Source organism: Erpetoichthys calabaricus, chromosome 5, assembly GCF_900747795.2.
Source record: "Erpetoichthys calabaricus chromosome 5, fErpCal1.3, whole genome shotgun sequence".
NCBI lineage: Eukaryota > Metazoa > Chordata > Cladistia > Polypteriformes > Polypteridae > Erpetoichthys > Erpetoichthys calabaricus.
This window is the reverse complement of record NC_041398.2, coordinates 13,490,608-13,514,816: the sequence shown is the minus strand read 5'-3', so window position 1 is coordinate 13,514,816 and position 24,209 is coordinate 13,490,608. Positions and strand designations below refer to the sequence as shown.

The 24,209-nt window shown below is 42.0% G+C and overlaps 2 protein-coding genes across 4 annotated transcripts in view; one reads left to right on the top strand and one right to left on the bottom strand.

The window, feature by feature from the left end:
- The window catches only part of LOC114641729 (zona pellucida sperm-binding protein 4-like), a 290,625-nt gene extending 271,423 nt beyond the window's left edge, over window positions 1–19,202 (top strand). The window contains exon 11 of one of the 2 annotated variants that reach the window (XM_051927502.1): window positions 19,156–19,202. In XM_051927502.1, the coding sequence (XP_051783462.1) occupies window positions 19,156–19,187 (32 nt within the window). In that variant the 3' untranslated portion in view covers window positions 19,188–19,202. Of the gene's footprint in view, window positions 1–6,295; window positions 6,343–19,155 lie in introns of those variants that run through there. The other variant, XM_051927504.1, reaches the window with a different exon arrangement.
- LOC114641722 (zona pellucida sperm-binding protein 4-like) overlaps window positions 1–24,209 on the bottom strand; it is a 177,463-nt gene that overhangs the window by 26,843 nt on the left and 126,411 nt on the right. Inside the window, exons 10-11 of one of the 2 annotated variants that reach the window (XM_051927462.1) lie at window positions 13,540–13,687; window positions 13,305–13,380 (exon numbers count right to left, since the gene is read on the bottom strand). In XM_051927462.1, the coding sequence (XP_051783422.1) occupies window positions 13,305–13,380; window positions 13,540–13,687 (224 nt within the window). Of the gene's footprint in view, window positions 1–13,304; window positions 13,381–13,539; window positions 13,688–15,125; window positions 15,248–15,342; window positions 15,539–24,209 lie in introns of those variants that run through there. The other variant, XM_051927464.1, reaches the window with a different exon arrangement.

Here is a 24,209-nt window from a genome sequence, read left to right as displayed (position 1 = left end):
CTGTGAGCCTGTAGTTAGGATATAGCGGGTTGGGAAATGACTGACTGACTATATCTGAGCTCTTTAGGGTAACTTAGATTCAGTGAATATATAACACATAGTAACATGGCACATGCTGTTGCAAATTCACCAAAATTATTTACAGATTCAATTCACTCAACAATCACACCAACATCTGCTGGTTCTGCATCAGGAGCTCCTTCATGCTTTACCACAAATTAGTTTGAGAGCATACTGACTCCAGTCAGACTGAATACTATCAGCTTCAACATCCTAAAGAAAATAAAATGCCATAATTAATATCAATAACAAATACATCTACATTTCAAAGGAATACTCCACCAAAAAATAAACACTTTACCTGTTCCTTGTCCTACACTGGTAGAGCAGGCTGAGAAGAATTTCAATCTCAGGTTTTAAAGCAAAAAAAAGCCAAGCAAATCGTGACACAATACAATTTAATAGAAACTAATTCTGAATAGTACCAAACAATATCAAAGTGTTCGTGAAAAAATTTCAGATTACTAATGTTTTATAATCAGGATGGATGACATCCAGCATAGAGGGCATCACCCAACAAATGAAATCAATTGCTTTTCTTTCAAGCCTTTTCTAAATTTGACTTGGTCATTTCTTTGGTTTTCAATGTTTTATGCATCAGCATCCATATGTGTTATTTCTGACATGCAACAGTGCAATATACTGTCAAAGCAAAGAAAAATTAAAGTAATATAAACTACTGAGTGAAAGAATATAGTGTTACTAACATATTATAGTAGTATATATTTTATTTATTAGTTTCTTAGAGTTGTCATCGTATAGATTAGAGCTTTTTTTTTTAAGTCCACAGTCAATGCAATATTGAGAAACAGGCTCTATCTCCACAAACAGAAGAGGAAAAAAAATAAAACTCATCCACTTACCACATACTGTACTCTGAGAAGATCCTCCACATTTTCACCAAGGTACTTTATCACACAGCAGAGAACAAGCTCTCTTCACTTGTGGAGAGTATTTTCCTGTTTAAATCAGTATTAAGAGGCATTGTGAAGAAGCAACCAAACCAGGTCATTTAATAAATATTTCTGCAATATTTCTTACCCCATAACATATCTAGCATCACCTGGGTTTCTTTTTCTACGGCACCTCCCTTATTACGGAAAATGTTTATCAACCTTGGTGTGAATTTATCCAGGGAAGATGTAAACTTTGCAACCAGATGGATTGTTGGGATTCTTTGGAATTCTTTGCTGATCTGCACATATAGAACACAAACCATAAAGTGGAACTAATTACAAACAATTCTGAAATGATAACAAACAACTATTCATTTAAAAAGCTCTAAAACTACACCATATTACAAAGAAAAAAAAGAAACTATAACAATTCAAAATAATTTAGAAGATAAATTACTTACATTTTTTCAGTACCTGAGTGGCATTGAAGAGAGCTGGCCATCTTGCTTTGAAATCTTCAATCCTTCGGAGAGAAAATGTTTTGGCCATTTTTGGGTGATAACACTGTGATTATCTTTCTTCCTCACCTCACTCAAAAGCTCATTGCTTTCTTTTTCAAGACTTTGTTTTATTTCCCCAGCTGGATAAGGTGGAAGACAATTCGCTTCAACCTTCTTGGGTTTTTTAATATTTCTTGCGGAAGACTTTTCCTGCAACTGCTTCTTTAATGAATTCAGCTCAGGGCATCCAAGGGATCTTAATGTTGTCCTGTAACTGGCCATTTTATATTTTAAGCTGGTCTGCCAACCATAATAACCAGACTAAGAGCCTGGCTCCTTTAAACATGGGTGCGTTGCTTCTGCTACTGCACAAATCTGACCAGGTACAAAATTGCTGGGAAGAAGTCAATAGTGCTTAAGCAGATCTGCAGAAATTACAATACCACCTCATTTCACACCTACAAGAATTGCAAATAATGCAGCATTAATTATTAAAAATAAATATGTAATTTTAGACTTGGAGTAGTATCAAGTGCAGCTATAAATATATATTTACTGGTGATTACCTGTCATAAATTTAAACACACAAAACATTTTGAATGAATGTATAATGTGTTTGTGTAAAAATAGTAAACAAATGACAAAATTAATTTTACTTGTGATTTCCAAATAATTTATCTTTACCATAATAACATAATTACATAACTCTAAGAGATATATCTATATCTGTAGTATACAAATTATCTATTAATACTGGCTGCCACCTGCAATCCATATATATCCATATATATCCAATAGTATACTAAGAGAATATATTAAAAATTCTGATAGAAAATAATGAATACCTCTTATAAATAACCATTTTATATGCCATGAATCAGAAAAATATAATACATAAAATATCAATTCAACAACTTAATAAAGCAGAAATGACATGCCTTGTAGTCTTCCCCGTTTTCTCCTTTGCAATGACGTTTTTGTGGCATCATAAGTTACCTGTTCTGAAACTTTGTTTTTATCCAGGAAGTACCTTTATATTGAAACTGGTGATACTGTATATACACAAGTATTTTAAAAAGTATGCCAAATGTAAGATCTTCGTTAAAGATTTTTTAAACTTACATGAACAACTGTACATCTCTGTGTCTTCAGATAATTAATTGCTCTATGTAATTTATAAATCTAGTTGCAAATTGTGCAAACTTTGATTATCACGAAACAAGTGCTCGAAAAATGGCGTTTGGAACGGAGGAAAAAAAGGACATTCAACAGGTTTTGATTACGAGGAGAATAAAAGTTACTTGTAATAAATACTATAATCACACACTTTCACGCTATAAGTCAGTCAGTTCTTTGGAGAGTTGTAGACAAATTAACAACAAAAAATACCTACATAAATGCCTGCGATTAAACCGCAGTACATAAACATCTTAACAAGCTGTTCACATTATCGTAGCTTATATGGAATGTAAGTTATTAACGTATTAACAAAACTGCGCACATAAAAAAACTGATATAAAATATAAATAATTAATATCTTACCAATTCCATGAAATGTAAAGAAAAATTGCTTAAAGACCCGCCAGTTTTATGAATATAAATCAGGTGACTAATTTGCACAAATCAGAAGCTCTTCAGTGAGCATACCCGTATGATGATCACTGTGCACGAATGAGAAATTGCTCAGTGTGCATGCGCAAAAGTAAAAGCCCGCCCAACTATGTATAATTGGATTTAAACAAAAAACTTAGTAGAGGCAATGTAATAAGTAATGTAAAGTTGAAAGTCCTTGTATTTTGTTGGGCAAACTAGTAAACATAAGTAAATTCTAAATTTTACCATTTGTATGTAAAATAAACTCATTTATACGAGTAAAATAAGCTAGACCAAAGAATGATTTTTTTCAGTGTAGGCTAAATCTTAAATTAGCGCAAAAGCTGTCTAATTGACAAAGCGCTGTCAAACAAATACAAGTAGATATTGCTGCAGACCGGAGTATAATGTGCGTGACAAATCAGCCAATCATATATTACATTTGTGTACGTCAGGCACTTATCACCCAATTACAAATGTAAACGTCGCGGTCAATCACCTTTTTATTCAGCAAATCGCCAATCGGTGTTATTTGTCATTCACGTTCCACTGTAGCCAATTGCCTTACTGATATTTAAAAAGAAAGGTGGGAGTAATTTCTAAAGGTGGATGGTAAGGATAAAGTGACTGTGAGAGACGAAGTGTATATTCATAAAATACATCTGCGTCCATAGTGTACTAGTGCCACTATCTTACACTATAGTACTCTGTCGAGTGTATTATTACGACTGCAGTGTATGTTTACCACCATCATTTATGGTTAGCAGTTTTGAAAAATAATGATCGTAAAAGTTTTGATATGAGATAATTATTGTTACTAAGCAACATCTGAAGAAAATTTCAATCAGCATATGAATACAAATTTGTGTCCGCCTAATTGTAATGGATTGAGGTTGACTTAAGTGTGGGCTCTACTTGATTAAGTCAGTCAGATTTAAAGAAATGTTTGACTGTTGCTGTTTACTCGAATGTCCTAATGAAATAATCGCCTACATTTAACAGGTCTCCTTAAAGACGGGCTATGAACGTATTACAATTTTAAACTTTGAATAAATCCTCGGAGTTAAATATTTACTTCTATAATACACAACCCTAAAAATGTGTTTTAGGACCATTGACATGAAAAAGACAAGAACGATCATTGGAGCCTCGGTGGACCGGGTGCCAGTTGCCACATTCTGATTTTCTTGTATTGAAGATTAATATGATTGTTAACTTTTGTTAAGGCTATTTTATATTTACATATAAATACCGATGTCCTAAGCACTGTCTACTTTGTGTAATAGTTAATCCAGCTGCTGCCCTTTGACCAGCCTGTCCAGCTTTGTCATGTACAAGTTTCCAGTCAGTGCCTGTGGCAGCACAGTTCACGTGAGGATCCATCTGGGGGACGTCATAACATTTCCCAGGTGTCGGTTCAGAAGATGTTTGGCTTGAAAAAATGTGATGGGCAAACACAATCTGAACTTCACCCCACATTAAACAATGTTAAGATGTCACCAATCTGCTTGATTTCTGGTTTAGAATTCTGAGAATAATTCTAAAGTGCAAAATGGGGTGCTAGTGGTATGGAAAGGTGGCCTCACCCAATCAGTTGGGGCCAGCAGTGATTGTAATGTCCCTGTTTCAGGTGGCTGGTGGCAATATGACTTACCAGAACACCATGTCTGCTGCCATCACTGTGAGGAGTGGTCCAGAGGGCTCCATCACCAGGGACAGTGTCTACAAGTAAGGTTTCTGAACCTGCTTCCTCTAACCCTAAATGTGCTCTACCTGCTATGATGTGGTGTTTCTCTCCTCAGGTTGTTCTTCCAGTGCACATACTCAGGAAGCCAGGATGTGCAAGTGGAGGCTGAGGTGTATACTGTGGCTCCACCTCTTCCAGTAGTAGAGCAAGGGCCATTTAACCTGGAATTGGTCATTGCAACAGATACTTCATGGGGTGGGATCCCTGTGGGCTTATCAGCTGATTCCTTAAAACGCAATCTCTGAATGAACCTCCTCTAGAACATAGTGGCCTTCATATGAGAAGATCATTTTCAGGCCTACCTGAAATTCTTCCCTGTAACCAAAATCTCTTTTCCATGTCTAGATTCCTCCTATGGCTTCTACTATGTGGATGCTGACTACCCAGTGACCAAAACTCTAAGGGATCCTGTGGTTGTGGAAGTGCACATCATGAACAGGACTGACCCTAACCTTGTTCTGACTCTTGGGGACTGCTGGGTCACTTCAGGACCTTTTGCTTCCAGCCATCCCCAGTGTAGCCTTCTGGTGAATGGGTAGGTGCCCCCCTTTGTGAGGGTGGTGTTGGGATTGTCTTGGTTCATCAGTGCTAACTTGGGGGTCTGCTTTGCCCAAGTGCCCATACACTGGGGACAACTATTTGACCAGCTTGGTGACTGTGGACAGCACATCTGGAGTGGCCTACCCAAGTCATTATAAGAGATTTGAGATGTTTGCTTTTGTGGATCCTGTAGCTCAGCGAGTCATGGCTGAAAAGGTGGGTTTCTTTGCCTTGTACAGATTCTGCATCATGGCTGCTTTTGAGGCTCTTGTGGTCATGTTCCATGTTTCTTTAGCACTTCAGTCTGCAGTGAAGCAGAATCAGATGTCTTGTAAAAGAACTGAGAAGGTGTTGTAGGTGTCCAGTGGTGGAGCTCCTACCAAGTGTGATTTTCCCTTTTCTATTTGTAGATCTTCATCTACTGTGTTAGTGCTGCCTGCTATCCCTTTGCAGCAGAACCCTGTACCCAGAGCTGCCCTGCGAGAAGTGAGTAGCTTAATTCAAATGAATTGACCAGAGGTGCTGTGATAAACAGATCCAAATCCTATTATGTGATATCATCTACTGTTAAATTCTCCTCCGTAATTCTACAATTTTTATTTTTATACTGTATTGACCCCCTTCTTTTTGACACCCACAGCACCTAGATAGGGGTCTCTCTTTCAAATGCCTTTCCCGAGGTGTCTTGCATTTTTTCCCTACAAGGGTTTTCTTGTCTTCTTAGAGAGTCGAGGCTGGGGGTCTGTCAAGAGGCAGGGCCTGTTAAAGCACATTGTGACACTTCTTGTGTGATTTTGGGCTACACAAAAATAAATTGTATTGTATTGTATGTTGACTATCTTAGTAGAACATTTACTCCGTATTTGGAATGCATAGCTTTGTTAAATGCAGAGAGGAGTGGAGGCAGTTTGGCTCCTAATGCCTTAGTTGAACTAACCCTTACTCCCTTCTGCTATCAGGATCTGGCAGAGCTGCAGACAATTTGGCATGAATGACTTCATCCAAGAAGAATGTGCTCCTTCACAGTGGTCCAGTGGTCTTTGAGGCTGATCAGATGCGAAGAATCAGGCTGGAGCAGGAAGGTAACCATCTTGGAGTAGGCCAGAGTTCTACTTGTGGGTTTGGCTGATCCTTTGTCTTCATCCTTCACTGTATGACATGGAGAGTAAATGTCCTTCGTCTTCATCCCACAGCCCCTTTTCCCACTGGATACCTGGTGCTGGGAGTTGCAGCTGCCATGTTGATGGTGGTGCAGATGTTGGCTGTACTTGCTGTGAGGAAGTTTAACTGGCAAAAAGTGAATCTGAGGATTTAATAAATTTTCTTAGCTACATGAATGGCTTTAGTATTTTTATTTTTTTCTTACTGTGGCAATTTAAAACAACAACTGAGTTAGAGGGGGACATTGAAGAGTGAGCTGCTGCTTTGGGTTTTGGTTTTATACAAAGTGGGATTTCTGGAGGTCGGCCTGCTCACAACTCCTAGGTGGTAGCACCTGCCGTCACTGAACACTTGCACTGATCCTTCAATTCCTGTGACAGGTCCTGATGCTCCCAGTGCGTCACACAGGTCATGGAAGTGGGACACCCCTCCACTCCCATTTGAAGGATTTGCATGGAATTTGACACTCCTTGTTTTACATTCTGAAGTCTTCTGCAGTAGAAAATTGGGCGGATTACCCCTAAATATTGAAATATCATATCATTGTCATTTCTTAGTGGACACCTAGAGCCCAACATGGAGCATCCTGTTAAATTTCACTTTGTCAGTTGGTCAACTAGATAGATAGATAGGAAAGTATTCACAGTGCATCACATTTTCCACATTTTGTTATGTTACAGCCTTATTCCAAAATGGATTAAATTCATTTTTTTCCTCAGAATTCTACACACAACACCCCATAATGACAACGTGAAAAAAGTCTACTTGAGGTTTTTGTAAATTTATTAAAATTAAAAAAATTGAGAAAGCACATGTCCATAAGTATTCACAGCCCTTGCCGTGAAGCTCCAAATTGAGCTCAGATGCCTCCTGTTTCCCCTGATCATCCTTGAGATGTTTCTGCAGCTTCATTGGAGTCCACCTGTGGTAAATTCAATTGACTGGACAGGACTTGGAAAGGCACACACCTGTCTATAGAAGTTCCCACAGTTGACAGTTCATGTCAGAGCACAAACCAAGCATGAAGTCAAAGGGAATTGTCTGTAGACCTCCGAGACAGGATTGTCTCGAGGCACAAATCTGGGGAAGGTTCCAGAACAATTTCTGCTGCTTTGAAGGTCCCAGTGAGAAACTTCAAACATAAAATATAAAACAAAGCAAAAACACTTGTACAAAAATGGTAACGTTTCCATGAATGGGGGTCTCGGAGACCCCCAACTACTTTGTGCTACTGTAGCACTTATTTGCACTAAGCTACTGAGAAGCGGATTCCGGCACATTTTTCAAGACAACACAAAATGTCCGTCTTATTACCTTGAAAGGGAAAGAATTTGAAAATCTGTGACTGGGGGTCTTGGAGACACACCCCCCCCCCCCAATTCATGGATTAGGGTTAAATAATGAATACTGTTAATAATTACACATTGTGACAGAGCAGTGGCACTGCTGCCTCGTAGGGAGTCACATCACTGGTGTTCCCCACCTTTTTATTTTTTTTTACCCCCTGGTGGGTTTCCATAATGTGCTCCGGTTTCTTCCAAGACATGCAGGTCTGGTGGTGCTAAAATGACCCATGTGTGTGTTTGCGCTCGTTTTCACCTTGCAATGTCTTGATGCCTCATCCAGAGTTTGTTTCTGCCTCGCGCCTGATTGGTTGCTGGAATGGGCACATTCCTGACTGATGGATGTAATCATTAAACATCCATCCCTTCCAGAGATATTGTGGCAAGGTGCCCATGGAATTTAATGGTGGTTTTAGGAATGAGGAGACCCCCCCACACACACACTCAAAACCACGCTCTGAAACCTGCTGACAGTCCCACCCAGCTACCCAGATATCATTTCAATTGACTTCTGTGCACTTTTTAAGGAGACCTCCTACAACAGCTGAACTTCATGAAAAGAAATTTAAGGGAATGTCAGAGAAGAGGTTCGAGTTTTATTATTTACTTCAATTTCACTCGCACCAGATCAAAAGTTCACTTTTCTGGGCAAGCTGATTTGCAATGACCTTCATAGCCCAAGTCACCGGGAAAAGCAGAAATGGATCTCATGTAGAAGAGCAGCACGGTCAAGACAAAACAGCGTCACTACTTTTGTGGACGCCTTTAGCCAAAGCAACTTCCATTGGAGCCATGTGGTGGCCTTATTTCTAGTGTAGAAGTTAATATTTAATGAGGCTTCATATGTAAAGTAGACAAATGAAAGGTATAACAGGTCCAGAGGCCCGTTTTTAGTTCCTCACATCACCAGAGCTTGGATTTTTTTTTTTTTACCTAACCACCCCAATCTTTAGGATAAACTCAGGATTAGGGAATTGTATTGATTGGGTTGAAAACGGAACATCAGACCAGCGTGGCAAGGGGGGGGACAGTGTTTTGGACTTCCTGCCTGTGAGACATCCACAAACTATACAATAGAATTCAAGTACAGCTTGTATTGGTCCGGTGCCACCAAGATTCACACCAATCAAGAAGATGGGGATTTATTTATTATGATGGTGGAGATTGCAGGGATGCACCCAGCCTTGGCCTGCCATTCACAGCACTCAGAGACAAAAAGCCATCGGATATAAAAATAGCAAATAATGAATGTATTAACACGAATCATGAAAACAAATGATCCCATCCCAGTTCCTTTATGGTGATGTACAATAAAACATGAAAACCAACCACAACAATAAAACACTCACTCACTATAAAGTCCACGGGGAAACTGCAACGGATAAAATGTAATGAAGATAGATAATCCAGAGATCAGCACGTCGAAGGGGGGAATGTAAAAAAGCCCAACCGGTAGTTCCCAAAATGGTGAAACTGGTTCAGGAGAGCTCCCTTCTTCTCAAGATATCCATAAATCCCTAGACAGACAGTCCTCAAGTAACAGGCACCAACCAAGAAACGTGCCGGGCCAATATGATTAAGCACAAGTAACCCAACAGAATGCAGACAGACAGAAACGTGAAGCACAAAATCCTTCCTTTTGGTCATTTTGCCCCCCTCCCCCTTTTTTTAAAAGCCACACTGACCCCCATTTGATCCCAACAGCCCCTACACCTTCATGAATCAGAGCCAATGCAGGGTGTGTTGCACTTTTAATCTCTAGTAGCACCGTTACAAGCTCATCCAACCACCATTGCTTTATTTAGGCAAAGTACGGCGGCTTATGATTGGCATTGAATTCCAAACCACTCTCTCTAATGAAACCCCCTAGAGCAGAGGTGGCAAACTCCAAACCTGGAGGGCCATCAGTGGCTGCAGGTTTTCCTTCTCACCCTTTTCCTAATCAATGATCAGTTTTTCACTGCTACTTAACTCCTTTTACATTCCATTTTAGATAGATTTTCCCTGTTAGAAGAGTTCAGCCCTCTGAATTGATTCCTTTCTTCATTAAAGGACAGCCAAGCAGAAATGAGATGTGAAACAAACTAACAGATTAGCAGCTAAACTGGGGCTTCAAACTCCACTTTCTTAATGAGAATCCAATTCTTGATGTTAAATAACCTCATTATTTAATTCCGTGGCTTGTTGCAGCTCTCATTCTGCCACAGCACACATGTTGAAAACTGTTCTAAGAGGCACTGTCAAAATGTTTGGGTGCCTTGAGAGAGATCAACCTTACCAAGACCATCATCTCTCTTTAATTTCAGGTATTGTGTAATGGGCACAGGTCATTGTGGCTGGCTTAATTTTGCTGCCAATTAAAGTATGGGGCCTGAGGTCAAATTAAAAGAAGTAACCAGCAGCAGAAACTGTTCAATAATTAAGATGGTAAGAATGAAAGCCTGCAGCCCTTGAGGCCTGGATTTCACCACCCCTGCCCTATTGGTTTGTTGTAAGAATGGTAACAACTTGATCAGGTCCACCTTCACTTCTCATACCAGATGGACACGAGAAGTTAATCTTGCAGCCCTATTGAGGTAGACATGTGGCCCATTCTCATTACTCCATTTGAAGACCTCATGATGGAAAAGCAAGCTGGACTGAAGACAAGCCAAGACTGGTCTATGGAATCAAATTACACTGCCACTGCAGCTGCAAGGCCATGGTTTACCACCATGCAAATCGCATCTTTAAAGACTTTGGCCAAATTACTCATAAATGTGTGAAGTAACTCCTGCCCACTTCTTTACTCAAATTGCTACAGCAGGAGCAAGGGAAGGAAGTGGAAATGCTAAAGTACCTGAGAATGGGAAGTACATTAGATAGAGAAAGCAATGTCACTGTTGGACATTAAACCAAGACGACAAGCTGCAATTCAGAACATTGGTCCCCTTGCAGCCAAAGTGACTTTTAAAGGTTACAGTGGTGGGATTTCTTTAATCCACAAGCTCTGGCATGGAGGTTTAACACCTTAACCATTACAAAACACACTGCCATCTGGAGCTCTTTGTTCATGAAAAAGATTATACAAACCCACTGGAAGCTACAGGACTGCAGGTACATCAAGTAAACCGATGCCAGAATAAAATGGTGGAGGTCATTGGTATTTGTAATGTGTGATGCTTTCTGGTTCTTAACGAGATTGCATGATCAAGGTTTGAAAGAAAATCATGAAGGTGGGTAGGAGGACCAGGGTATTAGATATTTTATTAAATTGCAAGAAGAAATTCACATACTCCAGCAGCAGCCAGATTAAAAAAAAAAAAAAAAGAAAAAATTATTAAAGATTGATTGATAACAATGAAGGAAAAAAGACTAACTTTGTATGTTAAATATTATCAATTCCACCTGGGGGTGGGGGAAGGTACAGTCAGTTTGGGGGAGGAACAATCTTCTCAGTCTGGCAGTGGAGCAAGACAGGGACAGCAGTCTGTCACTGAAGCTGCTCTCGTCTGGAGAAGACACTGTTTAGTGGATTCTCCATTATTGATAGGAGCCTTCTGAGTGCCTGCTCTGCCACAGATGTCAAGCTCCATGCCAAGAATAGAGCCTGCCTTCCTCACCCGTTTGTCAAGGCACGAGGCGTCCTTTATGCTGCCTCTCCAGCACACCAAAACCGTCTGATAAAACACCTACAGCATCTTATTGAAGATGTTGAAGGACACCAGCCTTTTAAGGAAGTATAAGCAGCTCTGTCCTTTTACACAGAGCATCAGTATTGGCAGTCCAGTCTAAGTTAACATTCAGCTGCACGCCCAGGTATTTATAGGTCTGCACACAGTCACCTCTGATGATCACAGGGTCCATGAGGGGTCTGGTCCTCCTAAAAATTCACCACCAGCTCCTTGGTTTTGCTGGTGTCCAGGTGGTTTAAGTCACACCCATTAAAGTCATTGATTAGGTCCCTATACTATTAAAAAGGAAGGCTGAGGATATCCAATCTAGGAAGCCACCAGCACATGCATGTCAAGAATTAAAAGAAGTAATGTGGTGGATGAGTTAAGTACCAGACAAAGGGGATTAACAAATTTAAAGTTACTCCAGTGGGGAACAGAAGAGAAAAAAAAAAAAAAAAAAAAAATTGAGTAATGCACAATTAACAGGATAAACCATATAAGCAAGGGATAAAATTGGAAGAGATCCAGGAGAAATAAACCCTAGACCAGTTCAGTTTCCCTATGAATAGCAAAATTATGCCACATATGGCAACATGTGCCCCTTTGTTACTTCATGCCCACTACCAGTTTGAAAACAGCTGCCCTAGACAACTGCATGAAGTCAAGCAAACTACCCTGAAGGCAGAGGTACGAGAGCGGGGATCAAAGGTTCACATACAGGAGATGTTGAAAGCCCCCCCCCCCCCACATTAGTATTGCAAACTTACAACTTCACATGCAGACCTCCTACATGCAAACAGTTACTACAAAGTACGTAAAACAAGCTCCCCCACAGGTCATCTACAACTACCAAGCAACAACTCCTAAACAGTTCCTTCAGTGTGCCAAAGTGTGGACTACCCCTCCAAATATCTGAATGGTATGAAGTCAAAAAAACTAAAGCATAACCACCCATCTACTCCCGCACCGGAGCAATAACACTCAAATTTTATACCCCAAAAAGGTTTATTAAAATTTCAGATTCACTTTTTGACTGTTCAACCTCCTCACAGCAACTACAGCCAAAATCAGGACCACATCAACATGGCAACTGCAACTCCCAGCACCAGGTATCCAGTAGGAAAAGGGGCTGTGAGAGGAAGACCAAGGACATTTTACTCTCCAAGCCATACAGTGAAGGATGAAGACCTCGACAGATATCTGGCCTACTCCAGTAGGAGGATCAAGATGGTTACCTTCATGCTTCAGCCTGGATGTTTGCACCTGGTCAGCCTCCATGACGACAGGACCACTGTGAAGGAGCACATTCTTCCTGGATGAATGTATTTGTGCCAACTTGTCTGCAGCTCTGCCCGATCCTGAAAGCAGATGGGGTAAAGTGTTCTTGAAGAAAAATGACCCCCTTTAGGGCAGCCAACCAGACTTGCCCCAAGTTCTTAAACCCCACTCTACAAAACAACAAGCAGAACTCTGGCCTACTCCAGTAGGAGAAACAAGATGGTTACCTTGCTGCTGGAGTCTGGAAGTTAGCACCTGGTCAGCCTCAATGACAACAGGACCACTGTGAAGCACATTCTTCCTGGAGGAAGCAATTCGTGCCAACTTGTCTGCAGCTCTGCCAGATCCTGAAAGAATGTGGGGAGAAAAGGGTTTCTTCAAAAACTACCTTAGGAGCCATCTTGAGAAACCCAAATGCTTCCAGTCAACTAACTCTGCATGTTAGAAATCTATTCATTCCAAATATGGAGTCAATGTTCCACAAAGATAACCAGCATCACTGGTCTGTTAGTTTGAAGCAGGGTACGCACTTCTTACAGGGCAGCTCCGAGTACAGGGGTCTGTGGCAGAGGGATAGCAGGCAGCAGCAACACAGTAGATGAAGATCTACAGAGAAAGAAAGGACAATGGTGAAGCCACACAATCACTCATAGCCCCAGAACTGAAGAGTCCTTGCCCCGTGGATACCCAAAACTAGAGCCCACCACAGTACTACTTCGAGTAAGGCCATAGGTGCCTCAAAGCAGCACAAGACAGTATTTTTACCTTTTCAGCCAAGGCTTGCTGAGCTACAGGGTCCACAAAAGCAAACATCTCAAACACAAATCTCTTGTAATGACTTGGGTAGGCCACTCCAGATGTGCTGTCCACAGTCAACAAGCTGGTCAAGTAGTTGTCGCCCGTGTATGGGCACCTGGGACAAGCAGACTCCCTAGTTAGCACTGAACAGCCAAAACTATCCCAACACCATCCTCACACGAGGAGCACCTACCCATTAACCAGAAGGCTCCACTGGGGCTGGCTGGAAGCAGAAGGTCCTGGGGTGACCCAGCAGTCCCCAAGAGTCAGAACAAGATTAGGGTCAGTCCTGTTCACGATGTGCACTTCCACAGCCACAGGATCCCTCAGAGTTTTGGTCACTGGGTAGTCAGCATCCACATAGTAGGAGCCATAGGTGGGATCTGACCATGGAGAAGGAGGGGGATTAACAGCTAAGCTACAAATCCACAGATTTGTAAAAGAATGTCAAATGAAATGAGCCACCACCTCCTACAGTACCTGTTGCAATGACCAATTCCAGGTCAAATGGCCCTTGCTCTACTACTGGAAGAGGTGGTGCCACAGTATACACCTCAGCCTCCACTTGCACATCCTGGCTTCCAGAGTAGGTGCACTGGAAGAACAACCTGAGGAGAAAACACCACATCATAGCAGGTAGAGCACATTTAGGGTTAGAGGAAGCAGGTTCAGAAGCCTTACTTGTAGACACTGTCCCTGGTGATGGAGCCCTCTGGACCACTGCTCACAGTGATGGCAGCAGACATGGTGTTCTGATAAGTCACATTGCCACCAGCCAGCTGAAAACAGGAACTTTACAATTACTGCTGACCAGGAAGTTAGTACAGGATTTGGTGGGGTGGGGTTACATTTAAATACCCAGCACTCAAGATCACAAGTAGCAGGAGAGCCCCCTGCTCCTATATATCCCCCAGATGGAGTCTCACCTGAACTGTGCTGCCACAGGCACTGACTGGAAACTGTACACAACAAGCTGGACAGGCTGGTCACAGGGCTGCAACTGCTGTCCACCAACTGGATGACCCAAGATCCAGAGGAGGAAGGGTCACATTCTCCGACACCACCACCACAAACTGGCCATCCAGGTGCACTGCACAGTCACTGGCCAAAGCAAACAACTAAATATCCAGTAGCAGACCTTTGCTCACTCACACCCCCCAAACCACTCACCATCATTGGCATAGTAGCATGGACTGGTGCTGCTGCTCGAATCATAGCAACAGTTGTTGGCTTCACAATCTGCTGGATTGATAGATGAACCCTCCACAAGGGAGCTTCTCACGGTCAGTAACTGTGCATCTCTCATTAACAATGACTTTAACACCTCGCCAATCTGTGAAAGATTCTATTTAGAAGATGGCAGAGACACTCCAGGCGCTAATCTAGAAAAGTAGTATACCTGGCTTAGGGCATGTGAAGGTTTTGACATATGATCTTGATCCAACGGCAATGGTCATTACATACTGGGAGCCCTAAAGAGAACAGGAGAGGCACAAACCAGGATAAACAGCTGATTAAAAACCACCAACGGCTGAAGTGCCGGCGCTACTCACCTGCTCAGCTACATAACCGTACGGAGAAGAAAAGGGCACCGTTAGTGTGGTGCGACCAGACTGTCCACGGAGAACGATTGCTGGGAGATCTTTGGTCACCTTTACCAGTCCGGCTCTCGTCTCTAAAAAATACAAAAAAAAAAAAAAGAGGGGACGACATTTAGTTAAATAAGCAGGTACGGACAAGTCCCAGTGATTGAAGACACGGCGCACTCACTCTGGATAAAAACGGTCGGAGAGCCTTCAAATGACAGCGTCATCGTCTCCTCATCACATTTCTTAGTCACGCGGACATCCCCGAAGACAAACTGAGCGCCCGACACGCAAACGACCAGCCAGAAAAGACACCAACAATCTAAACACGCCATGCTGTAAATGCGCCCAACAGGAACACCACATGAACAAGAGAGCGCGCGCGCGGGTTTAAATTATCTGTGGCGGCGGCGCGTGCACGTGACACGTTAGTGAGAAGGCGCGAGAATGGAGAGCGGGAAATGGGCGGCAGTCCTTTAGCTCGTGTGAGTTTATTGAGCAATCAGCACGTCACAGCATCGGACTGATCCGTCTAATCGTAGACCGTGCAGAAGTGTCCGCTCTGCGGGGCGACGTGTCTGTTCATTTATGACCCCCATCAGGAAACATCAAGGAAGAAAAAGATAGAAACGTGACAAGTACGTGTATTTATAGAGAGGGACTTTGTAAAAAAGAAGATTTGGGAATAATTCGTTATGTATAATGATTGGGAAATGAAGCCTCGTGAAGCTTTGAGGCTTTCTTTCTATTTGTGCTGAAAACGATTCGAAGCTTTGAAGCCTCACCTCCAGTATGAACACCGACATCTGGTGGTTAACTGAGGTCAAGGCAAGAAATCAATAGTGCAAGTGAAGCGACCTTCGCTGTTTCAGCCTCACGTCACCAGTAAAAGGTCAGAAAAGTCTGTGTTCATTTTATTCTGCTTATGGTACTTGTCCATTAATTTAACTTTTATACGTCGTTTTCCGCTGTTAGTCACCATCTGTCACCAAAGCTCTCCAAATTTCTCTGTCCTCACAACCCAACATTGTCGAATGAGAATGATGCATATAGGCTACCTCTTAAATTAGCGCAAAAGCTGTCCAATTGAGAAAGCGCTGTCAAACAAATCAAGTAGATATTGCTGCAGACCGGAGTATAATGGGCGTGACAAATCAACCAATCATATATTACATTTGTGTACGTCAGGCACTTATCACCCAATTACAAATGTAAACGTCGCGGTCAATCACCTTTTTATTCAGCAAATCGCCAATCGGTGTTCTGTCATTCACGTTCCACTGTAGCCAATTGCCTTACTGATATTTAAAAAGAAAGGTGGAGTAATTTCTAAAGGTGGACGGTCAGGATAAAGTGACTGTGAGAGACGAAGTGTATATTCATAAAATACATCTGCGTCCATAGTGTACTAGTGCCACGATCTTACACTATAGTACTCTGTCGAGTGTATTATTACGACTGCAGTGTATGTTTACCACCATCATTTATGGTTAGCAGTTTTGAAAAATAATGATCATAAAAGTTTTGATATGAGATAATTATTGTTACTGAACAACATCTGAAGAAAATTTCAATCAGCATATGAATACAAATTTGTGTCCGCCTAATTGTAATGGATTGAGGTTGACTTAAGTGTGGGCTCTACTTGATTAAGTCAGTCAGATTTAAAGAAATGTTTGACTGTTGTTGTTTACTCGAATGTCCTAATGAAATAGTCGCCTACATTTAACAGGTCTCCTTAAAGACGGGCTATGAACGTATTACAATTTTAAACTTTGAATAAATCCTCGGAGTTAAATATTTACTTCTATAATACACAACCCTAAAAATGTGTTTTAGGACCATTAACATGAAAAAGACAAGAACGATCATGGAGCCTCGGTGGACCGGGTGCCAGTTGCCACATTCTGATTTTCTTGTATCGAAGATTAATATGATTGTTAACTTTTGTTAAGACTATTTTATATTTACATATAAATACCGATGCCCTAAGCACTGTCTACTTTGTGTAATAGTTAATCCAGCTGCTGCACTGTGACCAGCCTGTCCAGCTTTGTCATGTACCAGTTTCCAGTCAGTGCCTGTGGCAGCACAGTTCACGTGAGGCTCCATCTGGGGGACGTCATAACATTTCCCAGTGTCGGTTCAGAAGATGTTTGGCTTGAAAAAATGTGATGGGCAAACACAATCTGAACTTCACCCCACATAAAACAATGTTAAGATGTCACCAATCTGCTTGATTTCTGGTTTAGAATTCTGAGAATAATTCTAAAGTGCAAAATGGGGTGCTAGTGGTATGGAAAGGTGGCCTCACCCAATCAGTTGGGGCCAGCAGTGATTGTAATGTCCCTGTTTCAGGTGGCTGGTGGCAATGTGACTTACCAGAACACCATGTCTGCTGCCATCACTGTGAGGAGTGGTCCAGAGGGCTCCATCACCAGGGACAGTGTCTACAAGTAAGGCTTCTGGACCTGCTTCCTCTAACCCTAAATGTGCTCTACCTGCTATGATGTGATGTTTCTCTCCTCAGGTTGTTCTTCCAGTGCACATACTCAGGAAGCCAGGATGTGCAAGTGGAGGCTGAGGTGTATACTGTGGCACCTCTTCCAGTAGTAGAGCAAGGGCCATTTAACCTGGAATTGGTCATTGCAACAGATACTTCATGGGGTGGGATCCCTGTGGGCTTATCAGCTGATTCCTTAAAAGCAATCTCTGAATGAACCTCCTCTAGAACATAGTGGCCTTCATATGAGAAGATCATTTTCAGGCCTACCTGAAATTCTTCCCTGTAACCAAAATCTCTTTTCCATGTCTAGATTCCTCCTATGGCTTCTACTATGTGGATGCTGACTACCCAGTGACCAAAACTCTAGGGATCCTGTGGTTGTGGAAGTGCACATCATGAACAGGACTGACCCTAACCTTGTTCTGACTCTTGGGGACTGCTGGGTCACTTCAGGACCTTTGCTTCCAGCCATCCCCAGTGGAGCCTTCTGGTGAATGGGTAGGTGCCCCCCTTTGTGAGGGTGGTGTTGGGATTGTCTTGGTTCTCAGTGCTAACTTGGGGGTCTGCTTTGCCCAAGTGCCCATACACTGGGGACAACTATTTGACCAGCTTGGTGACTGTGGACAGCACATCTGGAGTGGCCTACCCAAGTCATTATAAGAGATTTGAGATGTTTGCTTTTGTGGATCCTGTAGCTCAGCGAGTCATGGCTGAAAAGGTGGGTTTCTTGCCTTGTACAGATTCTGCATCATGGCTGCTTTTGAGGCTCTTGTGGTCATGTTCCATGTTTCTTTAGCACTTCAGTCTGCAGTGAAGCAGAATCAGAGTCTTGTAAAAGAACTGAGAAGGTGTTGTAGGTGTCCAGTGTGGAGCTCCTACCAAGTGTGATTTTCCCTTTTCTCTCTGTAGATCTTCATCTACTGTGTTACTGCTGCCTGCTATCCCTTTGCAGCAGAACCCTGTACCCAGAGCTGCCCTGCGAGAAGTGAGTAGCTTAATTCAAATGAATTGACCAGAGATGCTGTGATAAACCGATCCAAATCCTATTATGTGATATCATCTACTGTTAAATTCTCCTCCGTAATTCTACAATTTTTTTTTTATACTGTATTGAGGATTTGTTCTGTTCTGTGTATTGTATTGACCCCCTTCTTTTTGACACACACAGCACCTAGATAGGGGTCTCTCTTTCAACTGCCTTTCCCGAGGTGTCTTCCATTTTTTCCCTACAAGGGTTTTCTTGTCTTCTTAGAGAGTCGAGGCTGGGGGTCTGTCAAGAGGCAGGGCCTGTTAAAGCACATTGTGACACTTCTTGTGTGATTTTGGGCTACACAAAAATAAATTGTATGTATTGTATTGTATGTTGACTATCTTAGTAGAACATTTACTCCGTATTTGGAATGCACAGCTTTGTTAAATGCAGAGAGGAGTGGAGGCAGTTTGGCTCCTAATGCCTTAGTTGAACTAACCCTTACTCCCTTCTGCTATCAGGATCTGGCAGAGCTGCAGACAATTTGGCATGAATGACTTCATCCAAGAAGAATGTGCTCCTTCACAGTGGTCCAGTGGTCTTTGAGGCTGATCAGATGCGAAGAATCAGGCTGGAGCAGGAAGGTAACCATCTTGGAGTAGGCCAGAGTTCTACTTCTGGGTTTGGCTGATCCTTTGTCTTCATCCTTCACTGTATGACTTGGAGAGTAAATGTCCTTCGTCTTCATCCCACAGCCCCTTTTCCCACTGGATACCTGGTGCTGGGAGTTGCAGCTGCCATGTTGATGGTGGTGCAGATGTTGGCTGTACTTGCTGTGAGGAAGTTGAACTGGCAAAAAGTGAATCTGAGGATTTAATAAATTTTCTTAGCTACATGAATGGCTTTAGTATTTTTATTTTTTTCTTACTGTGGCAATTTAAAACAACAACTGAGTTAGAGGGGGACATTGAAGAGTGAGCTGCTGCTTTGGGTTTTGGTTTTATACAAAGTGGGATTTCTGGAGTTTGGCCTGCTAACAACTCCTAGGTGGTAGCACCTGCCGTCACTGAACACTTGCACTGATCCTTCAATTCCTGTGACAGGTCCTGATGCTCCCAGTGCGTCACACAGGTCATGGAAGTGGGACACCCCTCCACTCCCATTCGAAGGATTTGCATGGAATTTGACACTCCTTGTTTTACATTCTGAAATCTTGTGCAGTAGAAAATTGGGCGGATTACCCCTATATATTGAAATATCATATCATTGTCATTTCTTAGTGGACACCTAGTGCTCAAAATGGAGTATCCTGTTAAATTTCACTTTGTCAGTTGGTCAACTAGATAGATATTTAGGAAAGTATTCATAGTGCATCACATTTTCCACATTTTGTTATGTTACAGCCTTATTCCAAAATGGATTAAATTCATTTTTTCCTCAGAATTCTACACACAACACCCCATAATGACAACGTGAAAAAAGTCTACTTGAGGTTTTTGTAAATTTATTAAAATTAAAAAAAATGAGAAAGCACATGTCCATAAGTATTCACAGGTGCCTTCCAAATGTTTCCCCTGATCATCCTTGAGATGTTTCTGCAGCTTCATTGGAGTCCACCTGTGGTAAATTCAATTGACTGGACAGGACTTGGAAAGGCACACACCTGTCTATAGAAGGTCCCACAGTTGACAGTTCATGTCAGAGCACAAACCAAGCATGAAGTCAAAGGAATTGTCTGTAGACCTCCGAGACAGGATTGTCTCGAGGCACAAATCTGGGGAAGGTTACAGAACAATTTCTGCTGCTTTGAAGGTCCCAGTGAGAAACTTCAAATATAAAATATAAAACAAAGCAAAAACACTTGTACAAAAATGGTAACGTTTCCATGAATGGGGGACCCCCAACTACTTTGTGCTTCTGTAGCACTTATTTGCACTAAGCTACTGAGAAGCGGATTCCGGCACATTTTTCAAGACAACACAAAATGGCCGTCTTATTACCTTGAAAGGGAAAGAATTTGAAAATCTGTGGCTGGGGGTCTTGGAGACCCCCCCCCCCCATTCATGGATTAGGGTTAAATAATGAATACTGTTAATAATTACACATTGTGACAGAGCAGTGGCACTGCTGCCTCGTAGGGAGTCACATCACTGGTGTTCCCCACCTTTTTATTTTTTTTACCCCCCTGGTGGGTTTCCATAATGTGCTCCGGTTTCCTTCAAGGACATGCAGGTCTGGTGGTGCTAAAATGACCCATGTGTGTGTGTGCGCTCGTTTTCACCTTGCAATGTCTTGATGCCTCATCCAGAGTTTGTTTCTGCCTCGCGCCTGATGATTGCTGGAATGGGCACATTCCTGGACTGATGGATGTAATCATTAAACATCCATCCCCTTCCAGAGATATTGTGGCAAGGTGCCCATGGAATTTAATGGTGGTTTTAGGAATGAGGAGACCCCCCCCCCCACACACACACTCAAAACCACGCTCTGAAACTGCTGACAGTCCCACCCAGCTACCCAGATATCATTTCAATTGACTTCTGTGCACTTTTTAAGGAGACCTCCTACAACAGCTGAACTTCATGAAAAGAAATTTAAGGGAATGTCGAGAAGAGGTTCGAGTTTTATTATTTACTTCAATTTCACTCGCACCAGATCAAAAGTTCACTTTTCTGGTCAAGCTGATTTGCAATGACCTTCATAGCCCAAGTCACCGGGAAAAGCAGAAATGGATCTCATGAAGAAGAGCATCACGGTCAAGACAAAACAGCGTCACTACTTTTGTGGACGCCTTTAGCCAAAGCAACTTCCATTGGAGCCATGTGGTGGCCTTATTTCTAGTGTAGAAGTTAATATTTAATGAGGCTTCATATGTAAAGTAGACAAAGCTCATGAAAGGTTAACAGGGCCAGAGGCCCGTTTTTAGTTCCTCACATCACCAGAGCTTGGATTTTTTTTTTTTTTTTACCTAACCACCCCAATCTTTAGGATAAACTCAGGATTAGGGAATTGTATTGATTGGGTTGAAAACGGAACATCAGACCAGCGTGGCAAGGGGGGGACAGTGTTTTGGACTTCCAGCCTGTGAGACATCCACAAACTATACAATAGAATTCAAGTACAGCTTGTATCGGTCCGGTGCCACCAAGATTCACACCAATCGAGAAGATGGGGATTTATTTATTATGATGGTGGAGATTGCAGGGATGCACCCAGCCTTGGCCTGCCATTCACGCACTCAGAGACAAAAAGCCATCGGAATAAAAATAGCAAATAATGAATGTATTAACACGAATCATGAAAACAAATGATCCCATCCCAGTTCCTTTATGGTGATGTACAATAAAACATGAAAACCAACCACAACAATAAAACACTCACTCACTATAAAGTCCACGGGGAAACTGCAACGGATAAAATGTAATGAAGATAGATAATCCAGAGATCAGCACGTCGAAGGGGGGAATGTAAAAAAAAAAATAAAGCCCTACCGGTAGTTCCCAAAATGGTGAACTGGTTCAGGAGCGCTCCCTTCTTCTCAAGATGTCCATAAATCCCTAGACAGACAGTCCTCAAGTAACAGGCAGACAATCCAGACACCAACCAAGAAACGCCGGGCCAATATGATTAAGCACAAGTAACCCAACAGAATGCAGACAGACAGGAACGTGAAACACAAATAATCCTTCCTTTTGGTCATTTTGCCCCCTCCCCCTTTTTTTAAAAAGCCACACTGACCCCCATTTGATCCCAACAGCCCCTGCACCTTCATGAATCAGACCCAATGCAGGGTGTTGCACTTTTAATCTCTAGTAGCACCGTTACAAGCTCATCCAACCACCATTGCTTTATTTAGGCAAAGTACGGCGGCTTATGATTGGCATTGAATTCCAAACCACTCTCTAATGAAACCCCCTAGAGCAGAGGTGGCAAACTCCAAGCCTGGAGGGCCGCAGTGGCTGCAGGTTTTCCTTCTCACCCTTTTCCTAATCAGTGATCAGTTTTCACTGCTACTTAACTCCTTTTACATTCCATTTTAGATAGATTTTCCCTGTTAGAAGAGTTCAGCCCTCTGAATTGATTCCTTTCTTCATTAAAGGACAGCCAAGCAGAAATGAGATGTGAAACAAACTAACAGATGACCAGCTAAACTGGGGCTTCAAACTCCACTTTCTTAATGAGAATCCAATTCTTGATGTTAATTAACCCCATTATTTAATTCCGTGGCTTGTTGCTGCTCTCATTCTGCCACAGCACACATGTTGAAAACTGTTCTAAGAGCACTGTCAAAATGTTTGGGTGACTTGAGAGAGATCAACCTTACCACGACCATCATCTGTCTTTAATTTCAGGTATTGTGTAATGGGCACAGGTCATGTGGTGGCTTGTTTTGCTGCCAATTAAAGTATGGTGCCTGAGTCAAATTAAAAGAAGTAACCAGCAGCAGAAACTGTTCAATAATTAAGATGGTAAGAATGAAAGCCTGCAGCCCTTGAGGCCTGGATTTCACCACCCCTGCCCTATTGGTTTGTTGTAAGAATGGTAACAAGTTGATCAGTCCACCTTCACTTCTCATACCAGATGGACACGAGAAGTTTAATCTTGGCAGCCCTATTGAGGTAGACATGTGGCCCATTCTCATTACTCCATTTGAAGACCTCATGATGGAAAAGCAAGCTGGACTGAAGACAAGCCAAGACTGGTCTATGGAATCAAATTACACTGCTACTGAAGCTGCAAGGCCATGGTTTACCACCATGCAAATCGCATCTTTAAAGACTTTGGCCAAATTACTAATAAATGTGTGAAGTAACTCCTGCCCGCTTCTTTACTCAAATTGCTACAGCAGTAGCAAGGGAAGGAAGTGGAAATGCTAAAGTACCTGAGAATGGGAAGTACATTAGATAGAGAAAGCAAGGTCACTGTTGGACATTAAACCAAGACGACAAGCTGCAATTCATAACATTGGTCCCCTTGCAGCCAAAGTGACTTTTAAAGGTCACAGTGGTGGGATTTCTTTAATCCACAAGCTCTGGCATGGAGGTTTAACACCTTAACCATTACAAAACACACTGCCATCGGGAGCTTTTTGTTCATGAAAAAAAGATTATACAAACCCACAGGACTGGAGGTACATCCAGTTAACCGATGCGAGAATAAAATGGTGGAGGTCATTGGTATTTGTAATGTGTGATGCTTTCTGGTTCTTAACGAGATTGCATGATCAAGGTTTGAAAGAAAATCATGAAGGTGGTTAGGAGGACCAGGGTATTAGATATTTTATTAAATTGCAAGAAGAAATTCACATACTCCAGCAGCAGCCAGATTAAAAAAAAAAAAATAAAATAAAAAAAATTTATTAAAGATTGATTGATAACAATGCAGGAAAAAAGACTAACTTTGTATGTTAAATATTATCAATTCCACCCGGATGGGGGGGAGGTACAGTCAGTTTGGGGGAGGAACAATCTTCTCAGTCTGGCAGTGGAGCAAGACAGGGACAGCAGTCTGTCACTGAAGCTGCTCTTGTCTGGAGAAGACACGGTTTAGTGGATTCTCCATTATTGATAGTGTG